General features: G+C 54.9%; 1 protein-coding gene across 3 annotated transcripts in view; it reads left to right on the forward strand.

The window, feature by feature from the left end:
* ADCK5 (aarF domain containing kinase 5) overlaps nt 1-14,454 on the forward strand; it is a 17,745-nt gene continuing 3,291 nt past the window's right edge. For all 3 annotated transcript variants that reach the window (XM_011291519.4, XM_011291520.4, XM_019823268.3), the window contains exons 1-3: nt 1-155; nt 8,593-8,699; nt 9,507-9,656. In XM_011291519.4, coding sequence (XP_011289821.2) covers nt 144-155; nt 8,593-8,699; nt 9,507-9,656 — 269 coding nt within the window. In that variant the 5' untranslated portion in view covers nt 1-143. The remainder of the gene's footprint in view (nt 156-8,592; nt 8,700-9,506; nt 9,657-14,454) is intronic.

Below are 14,454 nucleotides of genomic sequence, written 5' to 3' on the forward strand. Positions count from 1 at the left end.
CCAGCACGCGGGGGCTTGGCCTCGGGCTCCGCCCACCGCCTTCGGGGCGGGGCGCGCGTGCGCCCTGCTCCCCGCCTCGCGGGGACTGCTGGGCCGGAAGACGCGAGTCTGCGGCGAGCGGGAGCCGAGCGGCGGCCTGGAAGATGTGGCGGCCGGTGAGTCGTCCCCCCGCGCGGGCGCCACAGATCCCGTCAGTCTCCGTCCGGAGCCCTCGGAGCCACCCCAGAGCCGCCCCGTCCTGGGCGCCGTCAGGGACCCTCACAACCCACCGACACTTCCTCCCCGCCCCGGGACCGTCGCTCCCACCTGTCAGGGACCCTCCCCCTCCCCGGGACCCTGACCCCTTGCCCGGCAGGGGCCCCCAGGGCTCTCGGGGGCGTCCTTCACATCTCTCAGAGTCCCTGTTCCTCAGGGTAAAAGCCCCTAGGCTGTGTTGGGAGATGCTGGGTACCACCTAGGAGCCCGAGCCCACCGCAGAGCCCTCTCCTCTCGCCGGAAGCACGTGTGCTGGGTTAGGGACCCGCCTCGGAGACAACCTCTAAACCGTATCCCCTCATGGACACCGCTGTCCAGAGACACACCTTTTCCCAGGGCAGTCTGCCCTGGCTTCCTGGACCGATGGACACCCTTCCTACCCCTCACTGCTTCATCTCTGCCAGAATCCCAGACCAGAGTCCCCGTCTTTCCTTCTGCCTGCTCCCCTGGGAACCCTGCCCCTGGCCACCAAGCCACCTGAGACCGTCCTGAGCTGACGCCTGCCCCCAGCTTGCGAGGAGATGAGAGGACTCTGGGGAGTGTGGGGGCCGCGGTGTCTCCGGTGGGCTGACAGCGGCCCTGGCTCGGAGGCGGTCTGTCCCCCACCCCCACCCAGACTTCCGCCTGGCCCTCGGCTGTCCTGCCATCGCGGTGCTACTCGAGTTCTGTCTTGGTTGGGCCTCCCATTGTGTTGTATCTGCAGTTAGGACGGGCACCGTTTAAACCGGCTGTCACGATCACTGACCCAGGTCCTAGCCACGGCCTCCCCAGGGATCTGGGCTTTTCGTCAGAGGGCTTAGAGCTGAAGACACCTTCACCTTGGAGCTTCGCGCAGAGCTTGTGTTCGTCCAGTGAGCCTAGCCGGGTCGCCGTCGTGCCTTGCCAGGAGCAGCTGCCCTGCACAGGCGTTGTAGTCTGAGGTGGAACAGGGTTAGTCCGAGTCCGGCAGAGAGACGCCGAGTGGGCCTGGGCACAGCACTTTACAGCTTACAGAGCTTCTGCACGTAGTCGGGTCACTTAATCCGGCAGCCTAAGGAGAGGCAGGCAGGCGTTAGCTTCTGATCAGGGGCTGCTCACAGCCGCCGAGTGGAGCAGAGCCCATTCAGCTTCTGGGTCCTGACTGGTGCCAAGAGGCCACAGACCCTTGGAAAAGAAAGGGCAGGCTGTTCGTGGCCCTCAGAGCCCTCTCCAGTCTCACTTCCTACCCGCGGGAACACTGCTGTGCCTTGGTTTCCTCCCTGCTGGAAAGTGCCCGGGTTCTCGTCACCTCTAGTTTTCCTGTTTTAGGGCCTCATCGTGAGGTTCAGCAGTTGCTTCTTCGCGCTTTGGGCTGGGTCGCCTGCAGTGACCTTTCATCTGCTAATCTGCTCTGTCTGATCGACAGGGTGCTAGAAAAACCGGCACCTCAGCTTGTCTTTGACTTTGGAATATCTGTTTGATTCTGACTACTGAGAGCTTTTTGTTGTTGTTGCTACTTTATGGGTTGTTAGCTGAGTTCCAGATGAACACTGTGTCTGCAGGCAGGCTGTGCACACGCTCTAAGAAAGCAGGAGAGGCTGGGGTAGAGGAGGCCCAGTTCAGCTCATGCAAACTGGAAGGCTCTGAAGTGGTGGCCGTTGAGACACGCGTGCGCCAGGACTGTCCCAGGCAAGCCAGGGCATGTGGCTGTCCTGGTGAGAAGGCCTGGTGTGTGTGTGTGGGGGGGGGGGGATATTCTGGGGAGCCACAGCTCTCTCTCTTCCTGTTTGCTGGTGTGTCCTGGTGCCCAAGCTCTGGGTGGTTTGGGTTATATGTGATGTGGTGGCAGTTGTCCTGGGCTGGTTCCTCGAAGATCTGGCTGCAGATTCTGCCCTGTGTTTATAGCCACATGCCTTCTTTGGGCTTTGGGGATGTCTCTTGGGTGATGGGGATAGTTTGAGGAGCACTGGGCATCCCAAACTGGAGGGAACCAGGTTCTGGAATGTGCCTGTGGACCCTGGTGGGGGCTCTGGAGTTGTCAGCATGAGGCCTCTTCCTAGAAGTCCTGTCCAGAGCCGGGCTGCTGTCATCTCTTACCTGACTGTGCATATTGCTCACCTAGCATCCAAGGCTGGGCCATGTGGGGGTGCTAGTTCGTTCTGTGCTTAGCACCGTTTGTCTCAATTCAACAAGCCTTCCTCGAGTTCCTGCTTTATCTAACAGACACTGCACTAGATCCTAGAAGGACAGAGATGATGGAGAGGTGAGCCCTGCACAGTCTGGTGGGGGGCAGAGACTATAAGCTAACAGTCACACTCCAGTGTGATAAGGACAGCGGGAGAGGTGTGTGCAAGGTGCAGAGGCGGATGGGGGGATGACAGACAGGACTGATGAATTTAGGGTCTGGCGAAGGGTGTTCCAGGCTCAATAGCAGCCTGGACAAAGGCCTGGGCCTGGTGCTGTGTGGGCTGTCTGGGGTCCACCAGAGGGATCTTTGTTACGGGAAGGTGACTGAGGAGTCACTCCTGCTGCAGCGGCATCTAAGAAAACAGAAAACTGTTACTGGGGGCTATGGCCGGGGCTGTTACCTTTCTGGCCTCCCCCACCCTGAAGCTTGGGGTGCAGCCAGGGCCTTGTGCTTTAGTAATAAATGTGTTATTTATTACTATGTGCTCAGTAATAAAAGATAATTCAGATTTAGCATTCTCCTCCATGAAAGAACACGAGCGTGGCCCCTCCTGCTCAGCGCTCACAGGGCCATCCGGAGGGTCTGGGCTTCTGGGGAGTCTGGGGTCAGCCCCTGGTCTTCAGGCAGCCACGCCTGGTGCTGGCAGGCTGCATTCCCGGCCAGCCCTTGCTTCAGCCTCCGAGTCGTGAGGCCTTTTGCTCTGTCCCCCCAGTTCATTGGCTGGAATAGCTCCCTGATCATCCCCTTCCCTTCTGAAAGCTGATGTCTCAGAATAATCATTGTCCATCGGCTTCGGGCGTTTTCCTGCTTCGCCTGCAGTGGTGCAGCCTCTGAACCAATGAACCCATCGGAACTCTTCTGCCCTCTCACTTTGCTCATACCCTTCTCCAGTTAACTAAAGCATTTCTGCATATTCTGTATATAACCGATCTCCAAGCTTTACGTATGTTGGAAATAGTCTCTCTCATCTTCTTGGCTAACCGCTTTTCTTCCTTGTGAAAAAGCAGTAAGAGGCTGATGATCTTTTAATATAAGTAGTTCACTTTAATCTAGCAGGTATGTACTTCTTCATGTTAGGTGGTGTGGGCTTGTGGGGACAAGGCTGTTGGCAGGAGAGTAAGGGCACGGGGACCCACAGGTGGCATGGCACAGGAAGGCTGTGGAGAGTAGCTTCTCCTTGACCCCAGCGTGACCTCAGCATGCCCATCTGCCTGGCCTGTCGTGTGGGCTGGGCACTGTGCAGAGTGCTTTGCAAATGTCCGTTCACTTGTCCTGTACGTTAATAGTACAGTGGTGTCCTTGCTTTACAGATGGGGAAACTAAGGTACAAAGAGGGAAGTAACTTACCCACACACACTGCACAGATAGCATTTGCCGGAGCCTGCATCCCAGTTAACAGGCTCAGAAGTCTGGGTTCATAGTCTGCCCCAGCTCCTCAACCTTGGCTCCGCCTGAGTCTCTAGGGCAGGGCCACCCTGGGCACTGGGTGGTGTCGAGCAGTGTCCCTGGCCTCCACCCATTCAATACCGAGAGCACCCCTTTCCCCAGGTTGTGGCAGCTAAGAGTGTCTCCAAACAGTGCCAGACGTCCTGGGCACACAGTCTCCCCCGGTGAGTACCCCTGCCCTGCACCAGCTGCCTCATCTTCAAAATGCCACCTTCCTCAGACGCGGAGAAAAAGGAACCCTTGTACACTATTGGTGGGAATGCAAACTGGTGCAGCCACTGCGGAAGACAGTGTGGAGGTTCCTCAGAAAGTTAAAAATAGAACCACCCCCCCATCCAGTAATTGCACTACTAGCTATTTTCCCTCCAAAATACAGAAACACTAATTCACAGGGACACATACACCCTGGTGTTTATTGCAGCGTATTTGCAGTAGCCAAGATACGGGAGCAGTTGTAGTGTCCACCGACTGATGACTGGATAAAGAAGATGTGTGCACGTGCGAACACACGCACACACACACACACACACACACACACCAGAATATTACTCAGCCATAAAAAGGAATGAAATCTTGCCATGTGCAACAACACGGATAGAGCCAGAGAGTAATAATGCTAAACAAAGTAAATCAGTCAGAGGAAGACCTACTGTGTGATTTCACTCATGTGGAATTTAAGAAACAGAACAAGTACAAGGGGGAAACAGACAAACCAAAATACAGACTCTGCACTCCGGAGAACACACTGCTGGCCACCAGAGGGGGTGAGGGATGGGTGAAGCAGTGCACTTGGGATGAGCACCGGGTGGCCTATGGAGGTGCCGACTCATATCCTACACCTGAAGCTGATCCGACCTGGTGTGTTAACTATACTGAAACTAAAATAAACTTTAAAAAATGCGTGACAATAACATAAAAGTCAGGAAGGTTAAAAATAGAATTGAAAGTGCGTAAAAGTATTTGCATTTGGAGGAGGTGGTAAAAGTTTGTGACTATATTTCAAGTAGAGAATTCATAGTTTAGTCATTTGTGTTAACTACACAAAGCTTTGTAAGTGATTGCAACGAACTAAAAGTTTATAAAGGAAACGATAGAATCATTAAAAAGGTAAAAAGTTAAGTCAAAAAAACAAAAACAGGGGCCCTTGGGTGGCTCAGTTGGCTGAGCATCTGACTTTGAGATCAGGGCATAATCTCAAGGTTTGTGAGTTCGAGCCCCGCATCAGATCCTCTGTCTCCCTCTTTTTTTTTTAATTTTTTTAAATTTTTATTAAAAAAATTTTTTTTTCAACGTTTATTTATTTTTGGGACAGAGAGAGACAGAGCATGAACGGGGGAGGGGCAGAGAGAGAGGGAGACACAGAATCGGAAACAGGCTCCAGGCTCTGAGCCATCAGCCCAGAGCCCAACGCGGGGCTCGAACTCACGGACCGCGAGATCGTGACCTGGCTGAAGTCGGACGCTTAACCGACTGCGCCACCCAGGCGCCCCACGTCTCCCTCTTTTTGCCCCTGCCCTGCTTGCAAGCATGTGTGCTCTCTCTCTCTCTCTCTCTCTCTCTCTCAAAAATAAATAAACATTTAAAAAATAAATAAAAAAAAAACACAAAAACAATGCCACCTTCCTGGCTGGGACTTGGAGCATCATAGCAGCTTTGATCATGAGAAAGTTTAAATATAGGGACACACTCTGACAGAACGCTGCCACATCGTTAATTGTCCAGTTACTGGCCACCTAGATCCACCCGTTTTTAATATCCTGCCCTAGTTGTTCTTATTTTTGTTTGAAATTGTGTATTTTGTTGTCATTGGACCATTTGAAAGTAGGTTGCAGACATAAACAGTCTCTAAACATTCCAGTGTGCATGCCCTCAACAAGAACATTCTCGCGTAATCGTGCCTAAAGATATGAACAATAATCCTGTAATGTCTGTCCATATTCTGACCTGCTCATTTGTCCAGAAATGTGTTTGCAGGCGCCTTTTTTTTAGCCTGAAGTGCGTCGTTGCGGTATCATGTCTATTTAGCCTCTCGATCTAGAAGTCTTCCCGCTTTTTTTTCTTGTGACTTTTTTTTTTAACTTCTTGTTATAAAAACTGGAAAATATTTACAGAAGTAGAGATAATTAATAAATGGCTGTGCCCAGCACCAGTATTCCCAAGTCATGGGTCCTAATGACTTTCTGAAGGGAGCAGGCTGTTTACAGAATGTCCCACAGCCTGGATCTACTTGTTGCGTGTGCTCAGGGTCACTGATACTGAGTGCTGAGCTCCAGTGGCTGGCAGCTGGTGGCTGTCGCCAGTTCTTGCTCGGTGGGCTTGTTCTTACTCAGTGGGCTCACTGTCTTCCAGAGATCAGATTCCTAGCACAGCTCTCGCTGGCCAGAATTTCAGGCAGCTGGCGAGTGACGGCGTCGCGACACTCCCAGGCTCTCAGGCACCGGCCTTGGGCCGTCTTGCCGGTCCCGGTCCCTCGCACTTGTCTTGAATCCACTTGGCTCCATCACCCAGCCCCCTCCTCATGGGCTGACCTCCCCAGCACATCGTCCATTCCCTGCAGGAAAACCCCCAGGGCCCCTTGGGGTGCCCTGCCTGGCCCCCGCTCACCTTGCTCCCCAGTCTGGTCTTTTCGGGCAGCGGCCCCCCTCCCCGCTGCACCTGTGAGCATACAGTGTCTCCACGCGGACCTCTCCTCCCCAGAGGTGCCCTGTGCTCTCCTGGCTTCAGGCCTTCCCTGAACCCACATCCTCTGCACAGAAGACCGTCTTCGGTGTCCACGTGGAAGTCCCACTTGCTGCCAGGTCATGGATCCTCCCTCCCTATGCCCTCACACTGTCCTTGTGACTTCTGGGCTTTGTCTACATTTGTCTGAGGTCCCTGGTCACATGCAGGATCCAGTGTCATCCTGGGCATCTCTGGCAGGGTTTGTTTGATGCGTATGTGTGCTAGAAGATGCGGGATCAGGTGAGGCGTACGATATCCGAAGACCTTGAAGGGAACAGGCGGGGGCCGGATGGAGCCTGGACAGAGCTGCGTCTGAGGGGAGTGTGCGGTCTGGGTGTGTGACAAACAAGGTGGGAGACCCTGGCGGGAACCACACATCCTGCAGGTACATACTAGTGTTCAGAGCAGCTGTCCCCCAGATGTCTGAGCTCACAGATGCCCATTCTCTGGGCTTCCTCTTCTGGTGAGCCTCAGCGTGGCCAAATCAGGTCACGTGGGCTGGAGGGCGGTGGGGGGGGGGTGCCCTGAGGGCGGTGGGGGCGCCAGGCCATGCTGTCCCTTGCACAGAAAGCCTAGAGACTCTGCCTGCCCCCGTCCTTCTGCCTGTGGCCGCCTTTCTGGCCTCTGTGAGGTTTCCTTGGGCATCTGCACTCACTGTGTGTGGCCTTGCTGAGCAGAGGTTTTCTGTCAGCCTGCGCTCTCCTCTTGGGACGATAGGTCATGGACCTTTTCCTTTGACTTTTGTGTTGTTTTGCAGTCCTTGAAATTGTCTTCAGGGCTGTGTGCATTGGCCAGAAAATGTTAGGAAAGTCAATTCCTTATTTGGGCCGGGCTTCATGACGATAACGTTAGCATCTGTGCCGTGGGTCATGACTTACTACGCACCACCTTTTCTTCCCTAAAAGGAGAATTTGCAGTTGGGGAATTTGTGGTTGAGGAACTCTTATTTCATAATTAAAATAAGATCGAGAGAGCAAGGCTGTCGGGGCAGGAGAGCCATGAGGTTTCCATGGCCACTGGAGTAAGCGGCGCCCCAGGCAGTCCCCGCACTCTTTCTGGTTCCGTGCATCTGCCCCGCTCCGGGGCCCTGCTTCTGGGTCCTAGCACGTGCTCTCAGAACAACTTTTTCCTGCTTCTGGTCTTCCACCTGAGAGTCTGACATCCGTCTTCCTCCCTCCGTCCATCCCTCCCTCCCTCCCTCCCTCCCTCCCTCCCTTCCTCCCTTCCTTCCTTCCTTCCTTTCCTTTATTTATTTATTTTGAGAGAGAGAGGCAGAGGCAGAGAGAGAAGGGATGGGGGAGAGAGAATCCCAAGCAGGCTCCACGCTGTCAGCACAGAGCCCCACGCGGGCCCGAACCCACGAACTGCAAGATCATGACCTGAGCTTAAACTAAGAGTCGGATGCTTAACCGACTGAGCTACCCAGGTACCCCCTGACATCTTTCTGATTGTGTGATGAAGCATTATTGATCTTTCCTTTAGAAATTAAGAATGACTTCCTGAGGCTGCTGGTCAGTGGGCAAACAGCAGACAAAGAGTAAATCAGAGGTCGCAGGGCCCCAGTGGAGTGTCAGAGGCAGGGACTGAGGGGTGTCAGAGGCGGGCGTCATAGGTCCCAGGGCCCCAGTGGAGTGTCAGGCAGGGACTGAGGGGTGTCAGAGGCGGGCGTCATAGGTCCCAGGGCCCCAGTGGAGTGTCAGGCAGGGACTGAGGGGTGTCAGAGGCGGGGATGTCTCTAGTGACCTGTTGAGGTGCAGACTGTGTGTAGCCTTTCCTTGTCTCGTGTGATTCCCGGATCTTGGCCTTACTCGCAGGAGATGGGATGGTCTTTGCCTTCCTGAGTCAGACATGCAGGCTGGGCCCCGCGCACAGGGCCCGGCAGTGCTGACTTGCTTTGATGGCATATTTGGGTACCGGAAGGCACAGGTGCCCCTCAGATCCAGGCCTGGGAATGCCGGGGCAGAAGGAAGCTGGAGGGCAAGTTCTTGCCGCGTCTGACCCCTTGCCGCTCGCTCACCCTGCAGGCCCAGCTCTGCCGCGTCCACTCTGCCCTGCTGCGGAGCGGGCAGGAGCCCTGCCCGTCCCCTGCCACCTTCTTCAGGAGAAGCCTCGGGGTCCTGCCTGCAAGGTGGTGAGTTCTCCGCAGCCACAGGTGCCCTCGAGGGCGCGTGCTTCTTGCCAGGCAGTGAGGGAAGACCTGTCTTGTGTGGCCCAAGGCTGGGCTTCTCTGCTTCCACCCCAAGACAGATCGTTTGCTCTTTGGTGAGGTGGCTTGGAACCCCCACCGCCAGGGCCCAGAGTTCGTGGGGCAGGACTCCCGGCCAGCGGCGGCCAGTAGACCGCAGCTGGAGCCGTGTGCTCTGAGAAGACAGAATGACCGGTCCAGGCCGGTGCAGGAGGGCGGGAGTGCCGTGGATGGGGCCACAGCCAGGGGTGGAAGCAGCAAGAAATGTGGATGAGGGGGTTCCAGGCCTGGGGCCCGTGGGTGGGGTGGGGCAGCATTGAGGGGCGGTGTCAGGAGGCCGGATCCAGGCCTGGTGGAGCTGCTGCTTGGTGACCCTGGGGCAGACGTGTGACTGGATGCTGGGCTCCTGGCGGCCTCGCACCGTAGTAGCCGTCACCTGTGCGTGTTGCCCCACGCTGCTGTCTGACGCTCTGCCGTCTGGTTGGGCCGTCGTGGAGGTGACGGGCTATAGCTCCGTACGGCGCAGGAGGCCCCGGTCCTGCAAGGGTCACAGCTCTGCCTGCGAGCTGCTTCCCATGTAGCCAAGGGGCCCCCTCCTGTGCTCAGCGGCCCCTCGGAGCCCGGCGTCCAAGGTGACCGGGAACACTCGAGTGTCCACGTGGGCACCCGGAACCCGTGTTAGCTGCAGAGCCGGGCCCCGGTGGGCAGGGGCAGGAGCGAAGTAACCTGAGCCGTGTACCTGTCTCCCTCCAGGTCCCTGAGACCCCGGCCCCTGTGGAGGAAGGCGCTGTCTGCCACGGTGATGGGGGTACCCCTGCTTCTTGGGATCCGCTATTTCACCGCAGAGCCTCAGGAGAAGAGAAGGATGAGGCTTGTAGTGGAGGGTGTCGGGCGCTTCAGCAGGTAAAAGGGGCTGGGGGCGGCGCGGTTCCTCCCCGGCGCAGCCCCGTCCCGACACGACACGTGTGGGCTTGAGCTGGGGCCAGGAAGGGCTGGGGTTCCGCTTGGCGCTTGCAGGCTGCCTTCCAGGCGCCCTCGTGCCGCCGGCCGAAGCAGCTGAGCGCCGCAGCGTCCACGTGGGCGAAGTGCCGGTGAGCCGCCCACACGGGCCGCACCTCTGCAGACCCTTCAGATCAGCTTTGACCAGTTGGGGGGACGAGAGCTGGTGCCTCCCCTGCCTCAGGCTTCGGCCAGCTGGTGGGCAGACGGGCTGCTGCCACCACCGCCTCCTCCCCTCCTCCTCCCCCTCCTCGCCCCCACAGAAAGCTGGCATCCAGAGAGGATTGGGGCTCCGAGAGGAGGGCTGTTATGCCTCCTCTACTCCCATTGGACTGGACTAGAGATGGACTGTGTCTGGTCGTTAATATCAAGGGTGCCTTAAACTAAAGGCCCTTTTCATGCTCCCTTATGTCTCAGTGCAAGATTCTTGGAGGGAGGCAGTAAGGGTGATCTTCCTGTTGGAGCACCTTAGACATTTCTGCTGTCGGTCAGATCCAGGAGTTCCTACAGCCAGAAGTCCTGACAAGCAGCTCTTGGCGTTGAGTGAAACCTCCTCCTTCTAGCGAAACCCACTGTCGGGCTGGGCCGGGGGTGCACGTGATTGCTCAGCAGAGCGGCTCACAGGAGACCTTGGTCAAGGAGGCTGCAGGGTCGGGGTGTGGGGGTGGTCCTGCTCTGCCAGCTCTGAGCACCTGCAGCCTCTCAAACCTGGGTCATTTCTCAAGGGAAGGCTTAGGACTGCTAAGGCCTTCAGCACTTAGCCAGAAACTTCTCTGAGGTTTATGCTAATGGAGGCCATAGATGGCTGGAGAGCTGAATGCTTGACCACTTCCTGCTGTGAGGACACAAACCCATCACTTCTTAGCTCACTGATGGCTGTCTCCCTAGGTGGTCAGGTTTGCTCGAGGGCAGCTTCTGGGCCATGACTTCTCTGTCCTGCAGGGTTACACAGTCTCCACAGCCCTCGGGTTGACGAGGGCCGGCCCGGAGTCTTGTCTCCTGTGAGCCTCCGCCACGTGGGACTGTGCAGGACTGTTGGGGACTGTCCCCATGCAGCCTGCTTCTGAAATGCACACTCAGCAGGTCTTGGCTTGTCTCACCTTCTGCCTCCATGTGCTGTTATTTCCAGCATCGGGTGCCCCGTCAGCAGGCTTGGCATGCCTGCCTTCTCTGCTTCCTTCCTGAGAAAATGTATTTTACAGGGGCGCGTGGGTGGCCCAGTCGGTTAAGCGTCCGACTTCGGCTCAGGTCATGATTTCACGATTCGTGAATTCGAGCCCCATGTTGGGCTCTGTGCTGACAGCTCAGAGCCTGGAGCCTTCTTCAGATTCTGTGTCTCCTCTCTGCTCCTCCCCTGCTCACGCTCTCTCTCTCTTTCTCAAAAAAAAAAAAAAAAAAAAAAAGTTAAACTTTTAAAAAGAAAATGTAATTTTACAGCTTGCTTTCTGAGGCTGAGCTGGGATTAGAGGGCGGGGAGCTGTCCTTGTCAGCTGTAAGCCCCAGCAGTTGCTAGGAGAGGCAGGCTGGGCACAGGGTGACCACGGGGCCTCTGGAGTAAGGGGCACTGTGCACTCAGGAGCCACGGACGGAGCACAGGCCAGGGGCAGGTCAGGACCGGCTCAGCACCAGGAGAGTCGGGGGCTTGTTCTGGTGCAGAGAGCAGAGATCAGAACATGTCGTACATGTGTGAGGACTCAAAGACGGGGATGGTGGAGAGTTCACACCAAGGCCTTGGTTTCTTATCCCACCCCTTACTTAATTTTAACTTTTCAGAAACTTTTGGGCTTTCCTTTTTTGGATACAAATTCAAATGTCCAGAAAAGTTGTAAGAATAATACAAAATAACTTTTTCTTTTTCCTTGAAACATCTGCAAATAAGTTGTCAGTGTGCTCCATTATCCCTGAAACCTTGAGTGTATTTCCTAAACAAGGACATTCTCCATAAGCAGTCAGGAAGCTGATACGTTATAAGCCTCTAACCACCTTAGCTCATTCACACGTATGGCAATAGCCTTTTTAGCACAAGGATCCCATGCTAGGCCCATCTCTAACCTCCTGCGGTCTGGAACATTCCCCCTTGTCTCTTTGGCTCTTTTTTTTTAAAGTTGATTTATTTACTTTGAGACAGAGAGAGGCAGAGGGAGAGAGAGAACACCAAGCAGGCTCCACACTAACAGTATGGAGCCCGATGTGGGGCTCAAACCCACAAACCGCAAGATAATGACCTGAGCCAAAATGAAGAGTTGTATGCTTAACCGACTGAGCCAACCAGGCGCTCCTCTCCTTGGCTGTTATGGCTAAACTTGAGGTCAAGCGTGGTCCCCCAGACCCCCATGTGTGCCTAGGGCTGTCCTCAGGGATCCCCATAGACAGTTTCGATAGTTCCTTAGGACAAATCACAGAACTCAGGAAAATTCTGGCCTCTGGATTATGTTGTTATCAAAGCAAAAAAGATACAAATTAGGATGAGCCCAAGGAAGAGATGGACAGAGTAAGGTCCAGGAGAGTCCCAAACTCAGAGCTCCCACGTCCTCAGTGACACGTTACACCCCCACTCCTGCCCTGTTGTGTGACCGTGCATTTGGGTATTCCCTGAGCTTCGGCAAGCAGTTTCTAGTGGAGTTTCATTACATAGGAACAATTGAATCATTGGCCTCCTGATTGAACTCGGGGTCCAGTCTCCCTCCCCTCCCCAGCTGGGCTGATATCTTGGCTCAGAGCCCCCCAAATTCTAGTCACATGGTTGATCTTTCTAGAGATCTGAGCTCTTCGTTAGCATGAACCATCCTGGCCCATCATGAATCAGACTCTCCTGTCACTCAGGAAATCCCACGGTTTTAGAGGCCCCCTGCCAGGAGCTTGGGGCAAAGGCCAGGCAGGCCCTTCTGAATAAAGCGAATTCTTCATTACACAGTGACCTTGACACATCTGGAGGCTTATAGGCCGGTAATGTACAACAGGGGTCAGCAAACTGTGGCCAAAAGTGGCTGCTGCGTGTTTTATAAATCAAGCTTTCTTGGAACCGTAGTCACGTCTGTTGTGTACATGTTGCCTGCGGCTGCTTTCACTACAACAGCAGAGTGGAGACCGTGTGGCTCATAAAGCCCAAAATACTAACTCTGTAAAGAAAAGTTCTGCTGACCCCTTTGGTAGAAGGCCTCTCTGGTTGGGTTTGTCTGATGCGTGCTCACAGCTGGATTCAGTTGGTGCGTTTGGGCAGGAACAGCACGGAAATGACACCGTTCTGCACCTGTCGGGTGGCACGTGGTTTCAGTGCGTCCCAGTGAGCTTTGCTGTTTGGTTCCTGGTCTTTGCGTCATGTCGATGTCTGTTCCTGCCGCCCCTTGCCCACCGGCTCAGGGCTCCCGGGGCATCTCAGGTGAATTCATTCTTATGTGTTCGCCAGATGGTGTTTTTTTTTCTAATTCAGTCTTTCCACGTTTGTTAGTTGTCATTGTACTGTAAGAAAAAAATTTCTCTTTTCCCCATTTATTCGTGGATTTTTTATTCTGTGGGTCACTCTCTGTTGACATCACTGTGGATTTTTTTGGTGCCTACTGCTCCGGGATTGGCTGGTGGGAGCCCCTTCAACCTGGCCTTTGTGATCCTTTTTTTCCTCCACCCACCCCCCCCCCAAGTTTTTATCTAAATTCCAATGAGCTAACATAGTGTACTATTTGTTTCAGGTGTACATCCTTCCTTCTATCTCCAACATTTTATAGTAAACACTTAAAACAGTGGAATTGGAGACACTATGCAGTGAACGTAGATTCTGCCATTAACATCTCAGCTTTTTATTTTCTTTTCTCCCATCAATTCCTACCCCTGAATCCTTTTGGCATGTCTCCGTTTCTGGAGCATTTGGTTCCTCCTTTTGCACTGAGATGCTCCAGGCTCATCTTGTTCTTTCCCAGGCCTGGAGTCAGCTTCTCTCCAAGGGAGTGGGAGAAGGGTCTTAAGGATGATGTAGACGTTGGGTGTGTGTGCTCCCAGGCCCTCCCAGACTAGCGCTGGGGGCCGTTAGGGCACGTGAATGTGTGCACGCGCGCGTACTTAGGTGTGTTTGTTTCCTGCCAAACCTTGCTTTCACACAGATACTTCCCCACAGGGACCTTTCTCATTCTCTCCCTTTCTATATCTGTGACGCCCTTCTCCAACTGGGAGAATCCTGGCTTCCCCGTCTTTAATTTAGTGGCTCATTCGATCGGTCACCTTGCGTGAAGCAGTTACCCAGCCCCACCCCCCCCACCCCCCCCACCCCCCCTTTGCAGACCTTGCATTGGCTTTTGGACTGAATTATTCAGGGAGGGAAGCCCTCTCCCCTGCGTCTGTGGAGCTCAGAGAAATCCTGTGTCCTTGCTCACCCTGCCAACCATGCATTCCCTTCTTCACAGGCAATCCTGTTTGTTTCCTGTGTCGGGCTGGGGGGTGAGTGGGGCAGAGCTGGTCTACGGGGGACAGTCTGGAAGGCACGGGGCATGGGCTGAACTCAGACGCTGCTCTACGTGACTGCTGGGAGCAGCGTGTACTGCCGCAAGGAAGCAAACCTATCCAGGATCTAGCAGCCTATTCCTTCCTGCCTTTTAATTCCGACCCTTCTGTGGCAGAGGTGACCGAGAGGCAGGGAGGTAGAGGTTTGGCTTGACCAGTGGCCTCAGGTCCTCTCAGGGCTTTTTCCTGAAGAACAGGAGCCCCACACCCC

This window comes from Felis catus, chromosome F2 (assembly GCF_018350175.1).
Source record: "Felis catus isolate Fca126 chromosome F2, F.catus_Fca126_mat1.0, whole genome shotgun sequence".
Taxonomy (NCBI): domain Eukaryota; kingdom Metazoa; phylum Chordata; class Mammalia; order Carnivora; family Felidae; genus Felis; species Felis catus.